At 41.7% G+C, this 25,289-nt stretch overlaps 2 protein-coding genes across 4 annotated transcripts in view; both read left to right on the top strand.

Moving 5' to 3' along the window:
- The window catches only part of LOC144493507 (ras-related GTP-binding protein D-like), a 33,391-nt gene extending 23,466 nt beyond the window's left edge, over positions 1-9,925 (top strand). Inside the window, exons 6-7 of one of the 2 annotated variants that reach the window (XM_078212488.1) lie at positions 7,177-7,267; positions 8,302-9,925. In XM_078212488.1, the coding sequence (XP_078068614.1) occupies positions 7,177-7,267; positions 8,302-8,307 (97 nt within the window). In that variant the 3' untranslated portion in view covers positions 8,308-9,925. Of the gene's footprint in view, positions 1-7,176; positions 7,326-8,301 lie in introns of both variants that reach the window. The other variant, XM_078212487.1, reaches the window with a different exon arrangement.
- Positions 9,926-12,268: 2,343 nt separating this feature from the next.
- The window catches only part of ube2j1 (ubiquitin-conjugating enzyme E2, J1), a 36,630-nt gene continuing 23,609 nt past the window's right edge, over positions 12,269-25,289 (top strand). Inside the window, exon 1 of one of the 2 annotated variants that reach the window (XM_078212485.1) lies at positions 12,269-12,382. In XM_078212485.1, the coding sequence (XP_078068611.1) occupies positions 12,352-12,382 (31 nt within the window). In that variant the 5' untranslated portion in view covers positions 12,269-12,351. The remainder of the gene's footprint in view (positions 12,383-25,289) is intronic. The other variant, XM_078212486.1, reaches the window with a different exon arrangement.

The following is a 25,289-nucleotide window of genomic DNA, read 5'->3' as shown; positions in this document are numbered from 1 at the left end:
GATGCCAGTAATGCACAACTTAACCATTTTACAGGCATTAAATTGAAAAGCACAACTGTAGATCTTAGGCTTTAGTAAGTGGTTTTCTTGTTGTATGCTGAGGGAAACGCCAGGAGAACCTGATGCAGAATCACCTCGTTCAAGCTTACCAAAACTGAGTCGATATTACCCACCAGGGTCAGTCTAGGTGTATGTTCATGTGTCCAGTAGAAAGTTAAGGTCCCAACTCGAATAGCATATGGAAGGGATACAGTGGGAGTGACTTTGAGCCTGCGCTAGCCGTCACTGAGAATGGTGACACGGGCAGAAAATTCAGACGGAATCGGAAAATGCGATTCTGTCCGGAGGGATCGTGATTTCCGATTTTCCACCCCAGGCTGACTGATGCTGGGTGAAAGTTGCCAGATATAGGGGAGGCGATGGCCTAGTGGTATTATCACTAGGCTATTAATCCAGAAACTCAGCTAATGTTCTGTGGAGCCGGGTTTGAATCCCGCCACGGCAGATGGTGGAATTTGAATTCAATAAAAAATGTCTGGAATTAAGAATCTACTGATGACCCATGAAGCAATTGTCGATTGTCGGAAAAACCCATCTGGTTCACGAATGTCATTTAAGGGAGGAAATCTGCTGTCCTTACCTGGCCTGACCTACATGTGACTCCCAATCCACAGCAATGTGGTTGACTCTCAACTGCCCTCAGGCAACTAGGGATAGACAGTAAATACTGGCCAGCCAGCAACTCCCATGTCCCATGAATGAATAAATAGAACCTCCTAATTCATAGCTCTGGGATCCAGGGCTGCTCATGAAATAAATTAAAAAGAACAATAGACCTGCTCCTCTGACAAACTTCACTCTGTCTTTTATTCAGATTTGATCATCAGTCACAGAATGTTAGCTACATAGGTTGAAATATGTGATTGCAGGACATTATCGCTTTGTTCAGTTGTCACCAGAGATGCTACTAAACAGAGTTACACTATATTGATTCAGCACTCTGCTGGTATTAGTATATTACTATGGTTTAGCAGGAACAAGCCATAGTCACATAATGATGTCCTCAGCGTACAAGACTGTAATGTGAATTCTCTGTAGCCTGATGGGTCAGCCAGTCAGCCTGATTTGAATTCTGTGCATACTGTAATTGGCAAGGGAAACTCTAATAACTCTATTGACAAAAATGCTTAATTTTATCCCCAAAACTACCCAAGGAATGAGGTCGAAGTGTGGATAAGAACTGTCTTCTAACAGCATGGTGTCACAGTGGTTAGCACTGCTGCCTCACAGCTCCAGGGACCCAGGTTCAATTCCGGCCTCGGGTCACTGTCTGTGTTGAGTTTGCACTTTCTCTCCGTGTTGACATGGGTTTCCTCCGGGTGCTCTGGTTTCCTCCCACAGTCCAAAGATGCGTGGGTTAGGTTGATTGGCCATGTTAAGTTGACATTAATGTCGGGGGGATTAGCAGGGTAAATGAGGGTTACGGGAATAGGGCCTGGGTGGGATTGTGATCAGTACAGATCAATGGGCCAAATGGCATCCTTCTGTACTGTAGGGATTCTATTCTATGAGCTTTTTGGGATCTGAATTTCAATCTACACTTAGACATTTGGAAAGACCAGATCCTTTTTTCCAGCCCTGCCACAAACTCTATCTCCAAGCCACCAATTGTTTTACCTCCCTTGCTACTGTCTCAGACTGATCCAAACAACCTCCCTCTCAACATTCCCTTCAGGTAGATGAGGGCAGTGCAGTTGATGTTGTCTACATGGACTTTAGCAAAGCTTTTGACAAGGTACCGCATGGTAGGTTGTTGCATAAGGTTAAATCTCACGGGATCCAGGGTGAGGTATCTAAATGGATACAAAATTGGCTTCTTGACAGAAGCCAGAGGGTGGTTGTAGAGGGTTGTTTTTCAATTTGGAGGTCTGTGACCAGCGGTGTGCCTCAGGGATCAGTGCTGGGTCTACTGTTATTTGTCATTTATATTAATGATTTGGATGAGAATATAGGGGGCATGGTTAGTAAGTTTGCAGATGACACCAAGATTGGTGGCATAGTGGACAGTGAAGAAAGTTATCTCCAATTGCAATGGGATCTTGATCAATTGGGACAGTGGGCTGACGAATGGCAGATGGAGTTTAATTTAGATAAATGCAAGACGATGCATTTTGGTAGATTGAACCAGGGCAGGACTTACTCAGTTAATGGTACGGCGTTGGGGAGAGTTACAGAACAAAGAGATTTAGGGGTACATGTTCATAGCTCCTTGAAAGTGGAGTCACAGGTGGACAGAGTGGTGAAGAAGGCATTCGGCATACTTGGTTTCATTGGTCAGAACATTGAATACAGGAGTTGGGACATCTTGTTGAAGTTGTACAAGACATTGGTAAGGCCACACTTGGAATACTGTGTACAGTTCTGGTCACCCTATTATAGGAAGGATATTATTAGACTAGAAAGAGTGCAGAAAAGATTTACTAGGGTGCTACCGGGACTTGATGGTTTGAGTTATAAGGAGAGGTTGGATAGACTGGGACTTTTTTCTCTGGAGCGTAGAGGGTTGAGGGGGTGATCTTATAGAGGTCTATAAAATAATGAGGGACACAGATCAGGAAGATAGTCAATATCTTTTCTAAAAGGTAGGGGAGTCTAAAACTAGAGAGCATAGGTTTAAGGTGAGAGGGGAGAGATACAAAAGTGTCCAGAGGGGCAATTTTTTCACACACAGGTGGTGAGTATCTGGAACAAGCTGCCAGAGGTAGTAGTAGAGGCGAGTACAATTTTGTCTTTTAAAAAGCGTTTAGACAGTTACATGGATAAGATGGGTATAGAGGGATATGGGGCAATTGTGGGCTATCGGGGTTTTTAAAAAAAAGGGCGGCATGGACATGTTGGGCCAAAGGGCCTGTTTCCATGCTGTAAACCTCTATGACTCTATCCTGGGCAGTGCTTTGACCCCATAATCTTCTCCATCACAAATTCTGTCTACTTCCACCTCCATAACATTGCCTGTTCCTGCTCCTGCCTCAGCCCATCTACTGCTAAAACTCTCTGTAAGCTTTTGTTAGACCCAATTATTCAATGTTGTCTTGGTCGGTCTTTCACCTTCCATAATGTTGATGAGTTGAAAGTTTTTAATTTTCTCCTTCTTTCTCTTTCATTTCTTTCTCATGGAAATGTCTAGTGATGAAAATTTTAAGCAAAAATAAATTGACTTGAGGGCAAAGAGATTTTTTTTAAATTTTGTATTTGTGTTAGCATTTACTGCAGGATTTTCATCTCCTCTGTTGGGTGCTGGAATTATCTTGTGCATTTGGCTGGCTATGTGTTCTGATGATGACACACCTGAAATGGAACAATGTTCTCTTCTATGATTGCACTTCCTACTTTGATGAGGACTAATAGTTAGGAACATAGGGCGGGATTTTATGGCCTCGCTAGGGCGAGACCGGAAATTCTCGCCTGAGGTCAATGGAGATTTCCATTGTCGGACCCTTTGCATGCACCGATTTTGTGGCAGGCAAGGTGGTAGAATTCCAACCATAGGATCAGCAGTAGACCATTCATTCTCCTGAAATTGTTCCGTGACTCAGTTAGATCATGGCTGATCTGTACTCCAGACCCATGTATCATGCTTTGAGCGCTGTCGCTTGCTACCCTAACGAATAAAAATCAGCAAACCCAATGAAACAGCCAATGAACCGGAACAGTCGACGGAGAGATCTGTGGTGCAGCAACCGAAGAGGAAAGAGTCAAATTGGACCCATCCGAAAGGCCATTGCCCTCAACTCGACATGTATGCCCAAGCCATCAGGAAACGCGTCAATGCCAGATTCATCATCCACACTCACAATTAAGCCCCGAACATCACCCAAGCACAACACAACGCCATCCGCGCTCTCAAGACCAACAGCAACATTGTCATCAAACCAGCAGACAAAGGAGGGGCCACTGTCATACTGAACAGAACAGATTACTGCAAAGAAGTGTACCGATAACTGAACAATCAGAAACACTACAGACAATTACACGCAGATCAGACCAAACAACACACCTGCCAACTCAACAGACTGATCAAGACCTTTGATCTGGACCTTCAGAGCACCCTCCGTGCTCTCATCCCACGTACTCCCCGCGTTGGAGATCTCTACTGCCTCCTGAAGATACACAAGGCCAACACACCCGGCCATCCCATCGTATCGGGCAATGGGACCCTGTGCGAGAACCTCTCTGGCTACGTCAAGGGCATCATGAAACCCATCGTACAAAGAACCCTCAGCTTCTGTCTCGCGACACTATGGACTTCTTACAGAAACTCAGCACCCATGGAACAGTTGAACGAGGAACACTCCTCGTCACAATGGACGTCTCAGCACTTTACACCACCATCCCCCACGACGACGGCATTGCTGCAACTACCTCAGTACTCAACACCGACAATTGCCAATCCCCAGATGCAACTCATCCTCTTTATCATGGACTACAATGTCTTCACCTTCAACAATCAGTTCTTCATCCAGACACAGGGAACAGCCATGGGGACCATACTCGCACCTCAATATACCAAAATCTCCATGCACAAGTTCGAACAAGACCTCTTCACCGCAAAGGACCTTCAACCAGCGTTATACACTAGATACATCAATGACATTTTCTTCCTTTGGATTCACGGCGAAGAATCACTACATGATGACATCAACAAGTTCCATCTCACCATCAGACTCACCATGGACTACTTTCCAGAATCGGTTGCATTCTTGGACACATGGATCTCCAACAAGGACGGTCACCTCAGCACTTCACTGCACTGCAAGCCCACGGATAACCTCATGATGCTCCACTTCTCCAGCTTCCACCCTAAACACGTTAAAGAAGCCATCCCCGACAGACAAGTCCTCCAAATACACAGGATCTGCTCAGATGAGGAGGAACGCAACAGAGACCTACAAACACTGAAAGGCATCCTCATAAAAACAGGATATGGCGCTTGACTCATCGATTTGGGCTTGCAGAATCCTACTGAGTGTCCTGGCTTTAATCTGTCATTATTCCTCTCTCCACTTGCATTGTCTGTACCTGTAAAGACTTGATTACCTGTAAAGACTCGCATTCCAACCATTATCTTGCAATTGAGTATGTGTCTTTATATGCTCTGTTTATGAACCCAACTCTCCACTCACCTGATGAAGAAGCAGGACTCCGAAAGCACACGCTACCAAATAAATCTGTTGGACTTTAACTTGGTGTTGTGAGACTTCTTACTGTGCCCACCCCAGTCCAACGCCGGCATCTCTACATCATGAATAAAAATCGGTTTATCTCAGTCTTGAAATTTTTTCTTCACCCAGCATCCACAACATTTTGGGGGAGAGTACCAGATTTCCACTGCCATTTGCGTGAACAGTACTTCCTACTTTTGCTCCTGAATGGCCTAAAGTTGCGTTGCTGTTCTGGATTCCCCCACAGGAAGAAAGTAGTGCATTTTTGTCAGAATCATATTTATCATATTAAGCGCTTGTTAGATCACCGCCTCAATCATCTAAACCTCGAGGATTACAGGCCAAGTTTATGGAGCCTATCCTCAATTTAAGCCTTTAAGCCCTAGTGGTATCCTCATGAATCTGCTCTGTTCATCTTCCCAAAGCCAAAATATCCTTCCAAGGTGCAATATCCAGATAAATTCCTTGTATCAGTTTATATTTCTCCAAGTTCTCACTCAGTGTCCCTGATGAGATTCCAGAACTTCCCTCTGTTAAGCTAACAGGTCTGTAGTTTATTCTCTCCCCTTTCCTTCCTAAATAATGGAGTGAAATTTGTAATTTCTCAATTCAAAGCCACAACTCCTGAATCTAGAGAGCTTTGGAACATTGTGACTAGCACATCTGCAATTTTAACTAACTACATTTCTTCAGTGGAAGTTGCAAAAGACTGTACAAACTCCAAAGTGTCAGTTTAAAAATTGCTATGTTACATGTATAAGCAGATTATTTCCCCCTCTCCTTAGTATTTAAACATTTCTCCTATTCCTTATCATTGTCAAGTACCATCTGCTGCCATACAGTCCGGTGGCCTACAGTTTTCTGTCTTCACTGTTGTAAATTGACGATGGCTGTCCTGAAGAGTTCTATTCTCTCCCATCCTTCCTCTGGAATGAGCCTGTCCACCACTCTGTACTTCCCACAGTGACACAGCTGTGCGGAAGATGCGGATCCAAATCCATGTATTGCCAATCCATTACTTTGGCATGTAAGTTGCACTGTACCAAGGCACTCCTAGCTATATCTGGCACAGAACATACTGTATCCATAGCTTCTTTAGTACTGCCTAACTCATTGTTAATCATTAGCATTCTGTTAGGAGTATATAATTGTATTTAACATTGAAAAGTTAAAAGAATTAACTAATATTTGCATGAGTTTGATTACTTTCAAAGCTTTAAAATTTGCTTTTAAAAAAATCTTGAGTTCAATTCTCAGTTTGGTTTCACATTCTGTCCAGCTATCAGCAGAGACTTTTAATTAAGTGGTTTAAAGAAGGGAGACAAAGTCATCAAGAACCTCTTAAAGCTCTATTGAAACAAGTCTTGTTTGGTTAATATCCTCTTGTCCAATGGCTCCGTGGGTAGATGCATTGTGTGGCGTATTGTGCTGCACCTTAAAGATCAGGGAAGTTTCTGTTTTGATTGTCAACTGTACTGAATTAACAGGTTGCATTCCAAAGTAGCAATGGGGCCACTGCAAATGGTTATCAAACAAGAAAAAGGGGACATCATCTGAGTTAACAGCTCCTGTGACTCCTGCTAGAAAATGTAAGGATGGAGGTGAAGGAAACATAGGACTGGATTCAGTTTTGAGTTTTCACCTCATTCCTCAGTCAAAAACTCTTGCCAATACTTACCCCCTGGACTATGTTGAAGGGTGGCCGTTTATGCAAGGTAATACAGTAGGCCGGTGCCATTAGATATATTTCTGAATGGGTCACTGCATCAGGAAAGCAGAGGAGAAAACAGGAGGGAAAGGGAATGCATGCCCACTTGCAAATTAACAAAGCAAATTGGTGGAGTTGGCTGAATGAATCGGCCCTGGTTTTCTAAGGGAAGCGGAAGTGATAAACACCTCCTGTAGTTTGAAATGCCACCTCAGATGTTAATGTAACTGTGCTCTACTTTTACAGGCTTCGAGAATTTGGTGGAGGAAGCACATATGACAAAGAATCTGTGGCAATCATAAAACTGAACAACACAACAGTTCTATATCTAAAAGAGGTGACAAAATTCCTTGGTTTAGTATGTTTTCTTCGGGAAGAAAGCTTTGAGCGCAAAGGTAATTTGTTCTGTGCCAGATATAGCTAGAAGTGTTTTGGGCAACGCCACTTACGTGCCTTTAAAATACCATAAAATTGATTATGATCATAAAAATATCTAGTTACTACATTACTTAAAACCTTAAAGTATTTTTTTAAAACATGGAATTAGGAATCCGTAGAGTCCCTACAGTGCAGAAGGAAGCCATTTGGTCCATCGAATCTGCACCAACTCTCCAAAAGAGCATCTTATCCAGGCCCAATCTCAGCCCTATCTCCACGCATTTACCATGGCTAATCTACCTAACCTACACATTTTTGGACACTAAGGGGCAATTTAGCATGGCTAATCCACCTAACCTGCGCACCTTTGGACTGCACATCTTTCGGAAGGCCCCACTAACATCTTTGTAGGGAACCTGAGGATGGGCAATAAATACAGACACAGTAATGTTGTTCACAGCTTCAAAATTTAAAACAATTCCCTTGTTTAATTTCATGAGTTCTGCAAAATATCTTGCTGATCCAACAATATATGTCTTCAGTTGCCTTCCCCAGATGATAGCCACACATAAACCTTTGTGACGATTCGAAAATGTAATCATTTCTGTCTGTACTTTCACCCATAACCTCGATATCAGCTTGCAACCAGATATTTATCCTGCATGTTTCTGAAGTAATTACTTAAGATATTGTGCATTTAATTGGATGTCTGTACGACATGTCTGTGATGCTGGTGGATGGGAGCAGAACTAAACTGCCCTGTTTGAGCTGTGTTTTACTTTGGTCCTTGTTCTATCCTCTTAGTCCAAGTTAAATATTCATCCATTGAGGAAGCAGACTTGCCAGGGTTGCTAAGCCTGAACAATTGACCTCGGCTTCACATTAAAACCACAAACTATTGAGGGCACTAACATGAATGTACCTTTTTATATAATTCTGGATGCAATTGTTGCCTTACTAGATTGCATTTTCTTTTCTGTTTTTACACTGTAGGTTTGATAGACTACAATTTTCATTGTTTCCGCAAAGCCATTCATGAGATTTTTGAAGTTCGCACGACCGTACTTAAGTGCCGCAAACAGTACAGAGGACTACAAAGAAGCAAACTGGGAACTCCCAATGGCACACTCGGATCTTAGTCGTAATGATTGCTATGTTCAAGGTGTTTCTGCTAGCGTGTTCATGATGCTGAGTAGCTATACTGTGATAACAATGCACTGATATGCATGAAGATAACGCTCAGGATACTGATAGAGAAATTGCTCTAAAGCAAGCACTTTGTAAAAGGTATATTTTTCTTTCGCAGATGTCGAAAATTTGTATTTATCTTATGTAACTTTTATGTATTACAAGGCTGAAATTGTAGCAGTTTGGTTCAAAGCAAATTAATCCAGTTTAATATGCTATAGCTCATGTCCATAAGACATGTCCATCAGACTCTGATAATTTCAGAGAATGTCAGGTTTCCGAAATTTTAATCTCCTGCTGGTGTCCCTAACTTTAAAGACACTATACTTTGTTTTCATCCCCGTTTTCCTGTCCCAAATAGGTTCACTGGTACCTCAGACACCAGCAGGGCAGCAACCATGAAGGCTTTTACAGAGGTAAACGTAGCCTCCACAGTTTGCTTTGTTGTCCATTCGCAGGGTAACATGTCAGGAGACAGGTCATTGCCACTTTAAATGACAGGAAATTACTTATTTCTTTGCAGAGGCTCAACTGAACTGCATTTCTTATGTTAACAATATGAGATGTTACTGAGGTAGCTGTCATTGTCTCAATCCTGTCTGGCATCTTATGTGAGTGGCTGTTCTTCACGGGAGGCAAGAGGCAAGTCCATCTACAGGAACACAACCAAGCTTGATACTGTTCTTGTGGGATATTCACAGATGCACTCTTCCAGGAGGAGTTGCTGATTACTAGTTGGGCGGGAATACATCTTGTAATCAAGGGGATAAGTCAGGAAAATGGAGTTGAGGATTGTCATATCAGATCAGTCATGATTTCATTGAATGGCAGAGCAGACTTGATGGGCCAAGTGGCTTACTTCTGTTCCTATGTCTTTACATTTGCCTACTGCAGGTGTGTTGAAATTTGCTGGGGTTTAGCTAAATGTCTTGGCCTGCACGGTCTCATTCCGTTCTGGGCAATACGCATTCCAACTGTGGCAGCGAGAGAACAAAAAGTCGCTTCTTCTTCAAAGCTGTTAGCTCGAAACCACTCCAAACTAATTGTAGTGCAGGTTTGTATTTAGCATTGAGATTCCTGAGTACAAGTTGAATTGTGATTCTCAGTAGATATCATGTAACAGGCTACCTCCATTTAACTCTCCCTGCATTGGATTGTAAGGAGGATTGCTTCGAGATGAGTACTTCATAAGGTAATGGGGCTCCAATACCCTGTTTTTTTATAAACTGAAACCAAAGAAAATTCTGAAAATTCTGTTAAACGAAGCAGAAGTCCAGTCCTTTTTGAGTGCCTAGCATTGATTTGTGACAATGCGCTTTGCCATCTGACTCAAATTGCATAGTAAACAATGTATTGTGTAGATTATGTAGCTGGCTGTTATCTTTGTTCTGGCTGAGAAAGTAAAATAATATGCTGAATTTAAAAAAAAGACAGGCTCATGTGTGGCTCTAACAAGAAAAGAATTTATTTCTAAAATGCAGAAAATATTTTGCACAGACACAATCACCACAAAATGATACAGGAGCAGGACTTCTTGCATTTTTCAATAAATAGGTAAAATGTTAGTTTAATGTGAGAGAATTCCGACTTGGGGTACAATGAAACTAAAATACTTAATTAAACTGCTTCTAGTGCCACGAGGTCGATGAAGGACATGCATATGTATATTTTCATGGCTAGTTAACTAAAGCACTAAATTAGGGAGGTGGTTATTAAATGTTTTGAGTGAGGCTCCCCCATATATTTTCACGGTGCTGGATCGCTTGTCAAACACGTTCTACATACTAGGTGGATTTTTATTCTTCCAAAAGGGAAGCAGAGTGTGTTTGAAGTCACTACTGCGTAAGGCAAAGAAATAAGGAGACCAAAAACCTGTAAATCTGATGTAAAAATCTCTCAAGCTGATTTTATTCGTTATAATTTTGTTGCTTTCAAGTTCCCTGACTGAAAAAAAATAGAGCTATTGTTAAAAACTGAAGTTCCAGGTTAACCTGGAATGTCCAAAAGTAGTAAGAAGTTTAACAACACCAGGTTAAAGATAACGATCGCAACAGACACCTCCAGATGCTGAACTCCGTATACAGAGGATCTGCTCGGATGAGGAGGATCGCAACAGACACCTCCAGACGCTGAACGATGACATTTTCTTCCTTAGGACTCATGGTGAACAATCACTGAAACAACTCTATGATGACATCAACAAGTTCCATCCCACCATCAGACTCACCATAGACTACTCTCCGGAATCGGTTGCATTCTTGGACACACGCATCTCCATTAAGGACGGTCACCTCAGCACCTCACTGTACCGCAAGCCCACGGATAACCTCACGATGCTCCACTTCTCCAGCTTCCACCCTAAACACGTTAAAGAAGCCATCCCCTACGGACAAGCCCTCCGTATACACAGGATCTGCTCGGATGAGGAGGATCGCAACAGACACCTCCAGACGCTGAATGGACTTTAACCTGGTGTTGTTAAACTTCTTAGTGTGTTTACCCCAGTCCAACGCCGGCATCTCCACATCATGTCCAAAAGTATGCAGGTCAGGGTGGATTGGCTCTGCTACATTGCCCCTTCGCGTCCAAAATGTGAGTTAGGGGGTTAAATACATTGGGTTATGGGAAAGGGCCTGGCGGGAATGGTCTGTTGGAGTCGGTGCAGACACGATGGACCCAATAGCCTCCTTCTGCGCTGTAGGGATTCTACAAATGTTGCATATTGAATTAAGCAACTGCAGCTAGTTATCTTGAAGACATCTTCAACATCAAGCAGTTCGTTCTGCAACTTTGGAAGCCTGACTATAATTTCATACTACAAATTTTCCTCGGTATCTAAACTAAAAGCAAATACTGCAGATACTGGAATCTGAAAAAAAAGAGAAAATGCTGGAAAATCGTAGCAGGTCTGGCAGCATCTGTAAGGAGAGAAAAGAGTTGACGTTTTGAGTCCAGATGACCCTTTTGTCCTTTTTTTTTGACAATTTTAAAGATTTATTTAGACTTTTGAATTGGTATAACTGTCAAAAATATTTGATTTAAGTTTCAGTTTAATCTTGTGCAACTTAAAAACAGCATTTCAACAGAAAAATACTGGCTCTTTACAAAAACACAGATTCTCTCTTTAAAGATGTACAAAAATAGAACAAACAAACCAAAAGACCAAAATATGTCCCCGATGAAAACAGAAATCTCAGAGTCATTCTTTTAAAATATTCCAAACAGGAAATAATCCTTTTGTCCTTACAGATGCTGCCAGACCTGCTGAGATTTTCCAGCATTTTCTCTTTTGGCTCCTTGGTCTATGTCTGCTCGGTTCCTTTTAACTGGGGAAAGAGGGTGTTGAATCAAAGTGATGTCAGTACAGCCATATGGGTCACTCATTGTGACTGTCAACCTTGATTTTGCATTTACAGAATGTTTTATGAGCGTGTACGGAATGAGCCTGAATGGTGTTGAGCTGCGGCCACACCATCATCCCTAATCCCAACCCATTCCACTCTGCTCACTAGTATCCAGCCCCCTTCTTCCTGTTCGCTTCTGATTGGAGTAAACATGGGGAGGTGGGCGGGGCGGCCGGCGCCGGATCCATCAGGTTATTGCCACGTCACAATGGGTCAAACATTCACTCGGCTCCAGACCTGAGAGTATGCGCGAGAGCATGGGGGGGGCGGGGCAACGTCGAAGCGTCAGTCAGTCCGATCTCGGGCGGCCGCGCGTCCGTCACGTCACGCAGCAGCCGGGGGGGAGGGGTGCGCGCGCGTCACGCAGCAGCGGGGGCGGGGGTCAGAGTGTGTGTGTGACGTTGCAGTGTCCGCGAGCCGGAGCCGGTGAAGCGGTCGTGGCGCTGACAAGATGGAGGGTCAGTACAACCTGAGGAACCCGGGTGAGTGAGTTCATCAACACCGGAAAACCCCATCTCGGTATTCTCCCACCCCGTGTCCGAATCCAATGCCGATCCTGGTGTACATACCCTGGGCCCGGCTTTCTGCTGCTCTCAAGCCTGGTCTGATTTCTCCCCTCCAACTGTGCGTGTGGCTGCGGTTCACCCCCGATCCAGCCCACCAACACCGGCTGTTTGTAATCTATGCAGTGTGACCAGAGGCTAGCGGCTTTCTTTACTTTCTGCCCAGGTATTGAAGGCCCGCGTTAGGCCTCACTCCCCGGGGGTGCTTCCAGAATCAGTTCGCTAACCCGGTCAATGCCGCCTCTCGGCTGAGTGAAACACTGGTCTTTAACTTTTCTAGGGTGGGGTTACGGATTAGCCCCTTTTTTTTTTACTCATTTACAGACTCTCTTTAGCTTTGGAAAGATCAACACTCAGTTGTTTCAATACTACCTCCACCTGTGTCTTCGGCTTGTCTCGCATCTCGTCCTGGAGGAATAGAAACGAGAGTAGGCCATTCAACCCGTTGAGCCTGCTCTGCCATTTAATATCATGGCTGATCAGACTTTAATACCGTTTACGTGCACTTTCTCTATAACCCCGTACGTTCTTGTTAATCAGAAATCTATCAATCTCTACCTTAAACATACTCAATGACTGAGATCCCACAACCCTCTGAGGTAGAGAATTCCAAAGATTTACATCCTGTTGTGTAAAGTAGTTTCTTGTAATTAAACATTGGGAAGACTAAAGCTATGAAACCACTTCCTATCCCTAGCGTTGCCCTCAGTGATAACTGTCAGGTTAAAGTGTACAGTACACATTCCATTCAACTGTAAGCTGAAATTCTGACCCCACATATCATCCATTGCAAAAAAATCTGTTTGTATCTCTGCCACTTAAACCTTAATCTGTGCCTTTACCTCCAGACTGAATTGGGAGTTCAGATCAAACTGAAGGTCATTGACCTGCATGTTAACATGCCTGGAATGTTAACATGCAACACGGTAGCACAGTGGTTAGCACTGCTGCTTCACAGTGCCAGAGACCTGGGTTCGACTCCTGGCTTCGGTCACTGTCTGTGTGGAGTTTGCACGTTCTCTTGTGTCTGTGTGGGTTTCCTCCAGGTGCTCCGGTTTCCTCCCACATTCTGAAAGACATGCTGGTTAGGTACATTCACCTGAACAGGTGCCTGACTGGGGGAATTTCACAGTAACTTCATTGCAATAAGCCTTACTTGTGACTAATAATTTAACTTCAACTCTACAAATATTCTTTGACCTGCTGAGCGCTTTCAGCAATTTTTGTTGCGTCACATTTCCAGCACTGTTTTACTGTTCTGTTTTATTTCAGTTTTGTCCTGACTGGCATTTTATCCTTCATTCTCTGTCAATATCTGCATTCAAAATTCTGTTGCCCATTAGCCCTGTTCTTGTTGGTTTTAAAATTCTTATCCATATGTTAGCTTCCCATGGATATCTCAGATTTTCACGTGAACCATGCTAAGCATCCAAAACAAATCAATTTATTAACTACTGACTTGTTGGTGAATGAAGTGTGCTAGGTACCCAGGTGGGGGTGCAATCTAGTATTCTCTCTGAAAAGGAGTGGCACAATTCTTTGACTTGTACCTGGAACTGTAAAGAGCAATCGGGGATGAGCAACAAATGCTGGTCTTGCCAATGACATCCACACTCCATGAAAGCATTTTTTAAAAAAAATTCCTGTAACAAAACCTGAGAAATGGAAATGTGTGAATGTTAGTGGAAGCTTTACATTGCTCTTCGTGGATGTTTTCCTTGTGCTGTCAATTTGATGGAAAACAAGAGCCACATTAGGACCTGAAATGTTATTTGGTCACTCTTCAATTAAAGTTAATCTGTTTTGAAAAGAATTTCAAATGGAATGAGTGCTCTTTCTCATTAGATTTGAGCATCAATTAATAAACTTGCAGAAACTGCACAGTTAATTATTCATTCTGGGTGCTAGCAATCCGTATCTGTCTTGACAGCCACTGGAAAGTGGGTGCTAGAGTACCGACTGGCCTTGGGAACTAGCTTTTGAACGCCCAGGGATTGGATTTTTGAGCCGATGAATCCATTGCCAAGAAGAACAATAAGATGGAGGAAAGGAAAGCAGAAATTAATATTTTTTTGAACTTAAATAAATAACTTAAACTTTAATATAGCATCATGCATTAAGGGAACCATTGTGCATTTTGTGTGGGTGTTTATTGTTCTCTAGTAAGTTGTAATTCTGTTCATATGAAGGCTGGATTGTAGCTAAATTCAGAAATAGTTTTGAGCAAAAAACAGTTAACATTTCCGGTCTAAGACTGTCCATCAGAATTATTTCTGATGAAAGATCACAGACCTGAAACTTTAACTTTGTTTTTCTCTCCACAGATGCTGCTTGATCTGAGTATTTCCAGCATTTTCTCTAGATAACTGTGAACAAAAGTGTCATTTGTGAATTTGCATGTTCTCAATCTAAATTGTGATGCAGTCTGATCGTAAATTAGATTTGTATTTACTGCTCAAAGTTAAACTTTTAAAAACTAATTTACTGCAGGATTACTGAGCACATATAAATTGAATCTGAGTTCATTTTCATCAATTAGTTTGCTTTTGTACAAGACCCTTTTCATTTTGTTTGAAAAATGTGAATTTCTTGCAGCTTTACTCATAGGTTATAAACACGGACATTATACCATGTAATTTTTTTTGAAGTGACAAAACCCTTGTTGAAGTGAATGCATGAGTTCTTTAAGGGTGCTGATTGGAGTTCTGGTTTTGTGTAACAGGCCAACTCAAATGGATTTAAGTGTTGTGTGCAAGTACTTAGAGCTAAAGCAGACAGCAATTTAAGTTGTTTTACGACTTTGCAAAAGTGGTGGGTGCAGGTGTCAAAATGTAAATTATTTAAGTCATTTGATCAGAAAAAAACTGTTTTGTTTGCACCTTGTTTAGAGCTGTTCCAGTTTGCGGTAACTTCTAATAGTTACAGCTGTTGAGTCAGGGCTGTGAGTTAGTCACATGGGTGTGTTAAATTTGCCCCAGTTAAGATAAATTTGGCGTTAAGTGAAAAAAGGAAGTGTGTAACATCTCATTATAAGCGAGTCTTTCAATATATTGGAGAGATGCTCACTGCATCTAACCTGTTTTATTGATTATAATTGCTTGCGGTTGATGGGCTTTCATTTTGATTTTTAACAGCAAATGACTGTCGAAACAAATAGAGAATAATGAATAAAGCCCAAGGGAAGCAGACAGCTACATTTCCATTGAGAAGCTATTAACGATGTGTGAAAACATCTCGAACCCAAGTAGTCTGCAACATTTACTAATGATGAGAAACAATTGACTTTGTCACTTTCTTTCCCAAAAAGCTGAGCATTTACTAATTATAAATAAGGTTTGTAATATACAAATACAAAAAATGATTTGCAAGATTATTGAACTTAAAAACAATACTGTTTTTATAGTGTCCAGTTACTTTAGATTGGCTTCTCGCCCCACCCCCAGTGTTGCAGTTTTGAAAAGTACTGGCAGACTCTGGGAGCTTGAACGGAGTTCAGAAACTGGATTCTCAGCTTGGAAGCCAAGTAGACCTGAGGAAATCCCCGTAATTACCAGCACTCGATAGCATCAGATTGACATCATGGCAGAATTTATGCATATAGTCTACTAAACTCAGATTGTTTAACTTTTGGCACAAGAGTTCCCACTTTGCTATTTCTGTGGCTGCATTCAAATGACTTGAGCAATTCAATATTTTACAGTAAAGTATACTTTGAATTACCAGGATTGTTTTTTCAAACATTATTTCATAAAGCTCTACAGGTGCAATATTTTCCCGTTCTGTAAAAATTGGACTGGGTTAACCTAAATGCATCAACCATAGGAATACCCTGGTTCGACTGAGGGGAAATGCTATCTCAGTAGATTTGCTAATATTCTTTGGAAATGCAAGTACGTATATATCAAGCAAGACTATCTGAATTCGTTTTGTAAAATGACCAACTTTATCGAAAGACTTGGTGTGTTCCGTTGTGAGCGGGGTGGCTTTGTATGCCTTCTTGCCTGTGGTCTGACCTTGTTTCACAGGCAGTGTCTGGTACAAGAACAGATCTGCTGGCCTATGACATCTGCCATTATCTGACTTGTATAGCAACAGATGTTATGAGGGAAAGGAGTAGTGTTGTTGCTATTACTGTATTTTTTTAAGAACTTAACTAGTTGCATTATGAGTTTTGTCAGGGCACAGTCACATTTCTAGCTCTGACAGAATAACCTGTTAAAATAAATCATGAATAAATAGAAAGGTGAGGGGAGAAACAGCACCTGTCAGAAATAGTATTTAGCTAAAAGCTTATTAATAATAGTAATCAGCCAATCTTGGAACCTGGGTACCTTTAGTGGAGCATTACAATTTTTGTTGCAGTGCATGAGGTGGAAATTGGCCTGCCCAAATAATCAATAGTTCACTTGAGCTGCCACCAAGTTGGGGTTTAAAAATAACTTGAGTAATACTGCTATGACGTGTTTAGGAAGTGAACCAGGTGGTGTGGTTAACATGAGACAATGACGTGTTATGAGATGTCTCCGGCTACCTATAGCTGGAGCAATGCAGCCACATGATATACAGCCAACCAAGCAGTGAAACCATCTAAATAAGAATTAGCTTTATTTTATAACGAATAATATCCTGTTGCTCCTGGTTTCACATTTTTGTGAAGTAATAATGTAAAGGGGATTTTCACAGTAACTTCATTGTGTTAATGTAAGCCTACTTGTGACTAAAATAAACTTTACTTGTAATCTCAGTAATAATGGCTGTCGTTTGCATTAAAGTTCATTTTAGTCACACTTTAATTACATTCCTGACAGACTGTAAGGTGTGTACAGATGAGGCTGTTGCATCCTGAAAGAGCCTGTATGTCCTCTGTATCCAAGTTTTTGCTCTAGCAAGAAGTCTGTTGTCACTTTTTTTGTGCAACTTCTTGCATTAATGCTAAAATTTCCTTTCATTATTCTAACTTGTCGCTACCTTCTTATATATACATTTATCACAATTTAATTGAAAATGTTCCAGTAACCCAAGTTGGACCATCTGTTAGGCACTTCTTTAAAAGGCTGAAGACAATGGCCGGAATTCTCCAGTATCGCATCTCATCTGCCAGTGAGAACGGAGAATTTACCGCTTGGAGAATCCTGGTTGTGGGCAAGGTTGGAGGATTCCAGCCAATGTTTCTCAAATCTTTGCTCAACTATTTTGATTTGATTTATTATTATCACGTGTATTAGCATACAGTGAAAAGTATTGTTTCTTGCACACTATGCAGACAAAGCATACCGTACATAGAGCAGGAAAGGAGAGAGTGCAAAATGTAGTGTTACAGTCATAGCTAGGGTGTAGAGAAAGCTCAACTTAATCCGAAGTAGGTTCATTCGCAAGCCTGATGGCAGCAGGGAAGAAGCTGTTTTTGAGTCGGTTGGTACGTGATCTCAGACTTTTGCATCTTTTTCCGGACAGAAGATAATGGAAGAGAATATGCCTGGGGTGCGTGGGGGTCCTTGATTATGCTGGCTGTTTTTCCGCAGCAGCGGGAAGTGTAGACAGAGTCAATGGATGGGAGGCTGGTTTACGTGATGGGTTGGGCTTCATTCACGACCTTTTGTAGTTTCTTGTGGTTTTGCACAGAGCAGGAGCCATACCAAGCTGTGATACAACCAGAAATAATGTTTTCTATGGTGCACCTATAGAAGTTGGTGAGAGTTGTAGCGGACATGCCAAATTTCCTTCGTCTCCTGTGGTCATGGTGGTTTTCGCTATCTTATCTTGACACCTACATTTTCCTCAAAAATATATAATTTATTCATAAATTTGTACAGTATAAAATATTTCAACTTGAAAATTACAGGAAGTGCCACAAAACCCGACTAGTCTCCTTACAGTGTTCCACTTATCAGTGCCATGCTTGCATATCCTCAGTTGTGCACAATGTGGTCTGGTCAGTGCACAGCTCAGTTTAACTATGACTATTTTACCCATATGTTTAAGTGTTCTGTTTGCTTTGTTCCTAAAGTTATTTAGCATATTTAATAATACTAATAACCTCACTCTTCAACTTTGTTTTTTTTTTCAAAATCATTCTTGAGTATGTGCATTGTTTCTTTTAAGTGTTCAGGATAGATAGAATTAGCATTTATATGATGTTTTCATGGCCTCAGACTATCCTACAGAGCTCGATACCCACTAAAGTTCTTTTAAAGTGCAGTCACTGTTCTATTATAGGAAATATGATAGCCAGTTTACACAGCAAGGTGCCACAACTACCAATGGAAGTAACGGCCTTCTGTTTTCTGATTTTGGATGAAGTATAAATATTTGTCAGGAGCGTTCCTCTGCCCTTCTTAGAATGGGACTCTTGACGCCATCCAGGATGAAAAAGCCCTCGGTTTAACATTGTATCTGAAAGATGCCACCTCCAGTGATGAGCACTCAGCACTGTACTGAGGCATCATTCTAGATTATGACGAAACTCTAATGAAGGCTCATCCAGACTCGATGTTGACGCTATTCTTTCTCCACAGATGCTGTCAGACCTGCTGAGATTTTTCAGCATTTTCTGTTTTTGTTTCAGATTCCAGCATCCGCTGTATTTTGCTGTTATTGTAGATTGTGCTCAATTCCCTATCTGTCCTCTCCGCTTGAATAGTTCCTAGGAAATATTAAAATTCCAATTAGTACTTTGGAGCAGGCCTCTGCTACTTCACAAAGGTTTACCTGAATACAATATGAGTGATCATAACGAAGTGGGAACATTGATGCGGAAAGTAGCTTGAGTTCACATTACATAAACGTTTGCAAAGCATTGTCTAACTTGTGTATGCTTTGCGGTAGCATTCAAAATAGGAGAAAGTGCCCTTTTTATCGTGATGTTTTGAAGATTTAGTATAGCTATGAAATAAGGGCTTCTCCACTAGGGGGAATTATTCTGTTGCTAATATTTTTTTCTTAACTGATGGTTTAAGCTTTGCCTGGGAGAATATTGACGATTCAGAGGGGTTGTTTTTTTAAATCTGATTGTTAGTGAACTGAATTTTCTGCTACAGATTTTTATAATTCCAGATTTTTTTAAATTCTAGTTTTTAAAATATTTTAGTTGGTGAAATGGTGGGTGCATAACTGGATCATCTCAGTTTGAGCTTTTTTCAATCATGTGATTAAAATCAATAATTCGGACCAAACAGCAGCAAACATATAAAAACAAAATACTGAGAATGCCGGAATCTGAAATTAAAACAGATAATGCTGGAAAAACACAGCAGGTCTGGCAACATTTGTGGGGAGAGAAGCAGAGTCAATGTTTTGAGTATGTATGATTCTTCAGAAGTATCTCTGGTAGTCCCTCTTCATAGATACTACCAGAGCCTGAGTTTAGCCAGCGTTTTCTATTTTTAACCTGATATGAATACTTGGTTCCATTTCCAGTGGCTTCTTCAAAGCTGCCTTTACCACTACACTTTTTTTCTCCACAAATGATAGTCACTGGGCCAATAATCCAGATGCCCAGGCTAATGCTCTGGGGACACAGGTTCAAATCCCACCATGGCAATGGATGGAATTTGGATTCGGTTAATAAATCTGCGATTAAAAGCTAGTTTTCATATTGGTGACCATGAAATTATTGTTGATTGTAAAAACCCATCTAGTTCATTAATGTCCTTTAGTGGAGGAAACCTGACATCCTTATCTGGTCTGGTCTACATGTGACTCTAGACTCACAGTAATGTGGTTGACTCTTAACCCTCTTAAATGGCCAGGGAAGCCCAGTTGAAGGCAGTTGGGGATGGGTAAATGCTGGCCTCACCAGCCCATATTGCATGAAAGAAAGAAAACTTTCAGCAACATTGTGCAATTTTAGCCAAAAATGACAATGTATAGATTGCGTACAAGTGATAGCACTGACACAGCTGTTTGAAAGTATAATGTGATATTGACAAAGTGCTTGTTTAGTCTGCAATTTGGTATCCAGTCGATTTTTGATTTTTTGCGAAGCTGGTATGTTGAGATGCCCACTCCATAGTCTGGGAGGAGCAATAGATTATGTGCTACTCTGGGCAGCACTCATAAGTCCCTACTGAGAAACTTATTAAATACTTTTATTTTTCTGTTTGTTTTCATATCACAAATCTTTACCTGAATCTAACTGGAAAAAATTAATCTTTTGGAAAAATATTTACTCAGCTAACATTGTACAATCCTTATAAAATGGAAAATGCAGCTTTTTACTTTTATTTGCAGCATAAGCCAAATCTTGCATCAGAACCAAGTTTGAAATTATTAAACTGCTTGCTTAAAATCTGCACTGGATGTTTTAAAACAACACGTAAACACATTTTGCAGTGGTAATGAATGGTACAATTTGGCGTTTGCCATCATTAATTATTCCACTGAAACTGACACCAATTTCAGAAGTTCTCACATGCACAGAATAACATGGAAATCCAGAAGTTGATATCAATTAATCTATAAGACATAGGAGCAGAAATGGGCCATTTGGCCCATCAAATCTGCGCTGCCATTTAATGAGATCATGACTGATTCAACATGATAATCCTCAACTTCACTTTCCCACCTTATCCCCATAACCTTTGATTCCCTTACTGATTAAAAATCTGTCTATCTCAACCTTGAATGTAGTTAATGACCCCGCCTCTACAGCCCTTTACGGTAAAGAATTCCACATAATCACTACCCTCGGAGAAGACGTTCCTCCTTATCTCTGTCTTGAATGGGCAACCCCCTACTCTGAGATTATGCCCTCTTGTGCTAGACTCTCCTACAAGGGGAAATAACCCCTCAGCATCTACTCTCTCAAGCCTCCCTGAGAATCCTAAATGTCTCTAAGGTTACCTCTCACTCTTCTAAACTTCGATGAGTACAGGCGCAACCTGCTCAACCACACCTCATAAGAAAGTCCCTTCATACCCAGGATACCTAATGAACCTTCTCTGGACTGTCTCCAATGCCAGAGTAGATATCAGATAAGGGGAACAAAACTGTTAGTATTTTCACAGTACTCCAGGTTTGGTCCTTGTATAGTTTTAGCTTTGATGTGGAGATGCCGGCGTTGGACTGGGGTAAACACAGTAAGAAGTTTAACAACACCAGGTTAAAGTCCAACAGGTTTATTTGGTAGCAAAAGCCACACAAGCTTTCGGAGCTCTAAGCCCCTTCTTCAGGTGAGTGGGAATTCTGTTCACAAACAGAGCTTATAAAGACACAGACTCAATTTACATGAATAATGGTTGGAATGCGAATACTTACAACTAATCAAGTCTTTAAGAAACAGAACAATGTGAGTGGAGAGAGCATCAAGACAGGCTAAAAAGATGTGTATTGTCTCCAGACAAGACAGCCAGTGAAACTCTGCAGGTCCACGCAACTGTGGGAGTTACAAATAGTGTGACATGAACCCAATATCCCGGTTGAGGCCGTCCTCGTGTGTGCGGAACTTGGCTATCAGTTTCTGCTCAGCGACTCTGCGCTGTCGTGTGTTGCGAAGGCCGCCTTGGAGAACGCTTACCCGAATATCAGAGGCCGAATGCCCGTGACCGCTGAAGTGCTCCCCAACAGGAAGAGAACAGTCTTGCCTGGTGATTGTCGAGCTCGACAATCACCAGGCAAGACTGTTCTCTTCCTGTTGGGGAGCACTTCAGCGGTCACGGGCATTCGGCCTCTGATATTCGGGTAAGCGTTCTCCAAGGCGGCCTTCGCAACACACGACAGCGCAGAGTCGCTGAGCAGAAACTGATAGCCAAGTTCCGCACACACGAGGACGGCCTCAACCGGGATATTGGGTTCATGTCACACTATTTGTAACTCCCACAGTTGCGTGGACCTGCAGAGTTTCACTGGCTGTCTTGTCTGGAGACAATACACATCTTTTTAGCCTGTCTTGATGCTCTCTCCACTCACATTGTTCTGTTTCTTAAAGACTTGATTAGTTGTAAGTATTCGCATTCCAACCATTATTCATGTAAATTGAGTCTGTGTCTTTATAAGCTCTGTTTGTGAACAGAATTCCCACTCACCTGAAGAAGGGGCTTAGAGCTCCGAAAGCTTGTGTGGCTTTTGCTACCAAATAAACCTGTTGGACTTTAACCTGGTGTTGTTAAACTTCTTACCTAGTTTTAGCTTCCCAGACTTCCCTATTTTTACATTCCATTCCCTTTTAAATAAAAGCTAACATTTGCCTTCCTTATTACTGACTGAACTTGCATGCTAGCCTTTTGTGATTTTGCACAAGGACCTCCAAATCCTCTGTGTTGCAGCTTTCTGCAGTCACGGGGCAGGTAAGCATTCGTCACTGCTCTCCTGGAAACCCCCTTTACTTGATCTCAGATTTTAAACTATTGTTGGGAAGGGAGAAATCCAAACCACAGATCATTAGATCTTTAAAGGAAGCAACGAATGTTGTTGCTTCGCCACTACGGTATCCAACATCGTTCAATCTGTTAAATATTTTTGAGGGCATGTCTGTTTTAATTAGCATGTAAAATTAAAGCACATGGGGTTTGAGGTAGTATATTGAGATGGATAGAAAACTGGTTGACAGACAGGAAACAGTGTAGGAATAAACGGGCATTTTTTCCAAATGGCAGGCAGTGACTAATGGGGTACCACAGGGATCAGTGCTAGGACTCCAGCTATTCACAACATATACATTAATGACTTTGATGAGGGAGCTAAATGTAATATCTCCAAATTTGCAAATGGCACAAAGCTAGGTGGGAGGCTGAGCTATGAGGAGGATGCAGAGATCCTTCAGTGTGATCTGGGCAAATTGAGTGAGTGGGCAAATTAATGGCAGTATAAATTGGACCAATGTGAGGTCATCCACTTTAGTAGCAAAAATGAAAAGGCAGCTTATTATCTGACCATAAATTAGGACGGGGAGTGTGCAACGAGACCTGGACGTCCTCGTACACCAGTTATTGAAGGCAGGCATGCAGGCGCAGCTGACTATAAAGAAAGCAAATGGCATGTTGGCCTTCATAGCGAAAGGATTTGAGTATTGGAGCAGGGATGTCTTGGTGCAATTATACAGGGCCTTGATGAGCCCACACTAGAATATTGTGTGTGGTTTTGGTCTCCTTATGAGGATGTTCTTGCTGTAGAGAGAGTGCAAAGAAGGTTTACCAGACTGGTTCCTGGTATGACAGAACTGACACATATGAGGAGAGATTGAGTCGGTTAGGATTGTATTTGCTGGAGTTCAGAAGAATGAGGGGGGGATCTCATAGAAACCTATAACATTCTAACAGGACTGCAGAGTAAATGAAGGATGTTCCCAATGTTGGAGGTGTCCAGAACCAGGGAAAGGCAGGTTCAGGCTATTGAGATGGATGATCAGCCGTGATCATCATGAGTGGCAGAGCAGGCTTGAAGGGCCGAATGGCCTGCTGCTGCTTCTGTTTTCTGTTATATTAAATTAAAATAATTAAGCATATCTGAAAACTTCAAGTTAACTGGATCTAAAATGCAGGTTAACTTAAGATTGTGTGTTTTTATATATATTTTGTTTCTAAGCTTTTAGTGATGTTACATAGCTGGTTAACTTTTAATGGTGATGTGTAATGTTCCCTTTTACGAAACAGATTTTCATAAGTTGGCATGCCGAAAGCTGTTGTGGCAGGAAAATGGGTTGCTCAGATGTTTCGAGCTTATAAACTAAATTAAGATGCTGACACTGGAAATTTTGAAATGGAAGCACAAAATGCTGGAAATGCTCAGCAGGTCTTGAGCAGGTTTTTGGAAAGTGAAGCATTTCAGGTTCAAGTTCACTGACCCAAAGCGTTAACTCTGTTCTCTTTCCACAGATGCTGCCAGACCTGCTGGGGATTTCCAGCAATTTCTGTAGAAACTCCTTAATTGTACTTTATTTTGTAAAGAGTACACTTAATATATTTTACACTGCATTTTAGTTACCTCAGGATTGATCCAAAATGATTCTTGCTCCTGAGGATTTACTTTTAATCATTGTCAGCAAATATGAATACCTTGCTACTTTTTCCCAGGAAAATAATCTAGGTTTTCCTTTAATCTTTAGTAGCCCCATCACCCAGACCTATTAGATCATAGATACCCTACAGTGCAGAAAGAGGCCATTTGGCCCATCGAGTCTGCACCGACCACAATCCCACCCAGGCCCTACATCCATATCCCTACATATTTACCCACTAATCCCGCTAATCTACACATCTCAGGACACTAAGGGGAAATTTTAGCATGGCCAATCAACCTAACCCGCACATCTTTGGACTGTGGGAGGAAACCGGAGCACCCGGAGGAAACCCACGCAGACACGAGGAGAATGTGCAAACTCCACACGGACAGTGACCCAAGCCGGGAATCGAACCCAGGTCCCTGGAGCTGTGAAGCAGCATTGCTAACCACTGTGCTACCATGCCGCCTATTGTTAGGTTGTTGTTGGAAAGTAGGTGTTCACACTTAGCAATGATGATGGCAGCATCTGTGTTAACAGTGGTTGGTCTGCTAGTCTTCAAAATTCCAGAAAAGGGTTGAAAATGTTGGGTTGTAAACATTTATTCTCAAAATGTCCATTCACCTCAAAGAATAGAATTGGGAATCTAAAGAACAGTACAGCACAGAACAGGCCCTTCGGCCCACGATGTTGTGCCGAGCTTTATCTGAAACCAAGATCAAGCTATCCCACTCCCTATCATCCTGGTGTGCTCCATGTGCCTATCCAATAACCGCTTAAATGTTTCTAAAGTGTCTGACTCCACTATCACTGCAGGCAGTCCATTCCACACCCCAACCACTCTCTGCGTAAAAGAATAGCTAATCAGTATTTCTATCTGGATAAAAGGCC

This window comes from Mustelus asterias, chromosome 5 (genome assembly GCF_964213995.1).
Source record: "Mustelus asterias chromosome 5, sMusAst1.hap1.1, whole genome shotgun sequence".
Classification (NCBI taxonomy): domain Eukaryota; kingdom Metazoa; phylum Chordata; class Chondrichthyes; order Carcharhiniformes; family Triakidae; genus Mustelus; species Mustelus asterias.
This window is presented reverse-complemented; position numbering and strand designations above follow the sequence as displayed.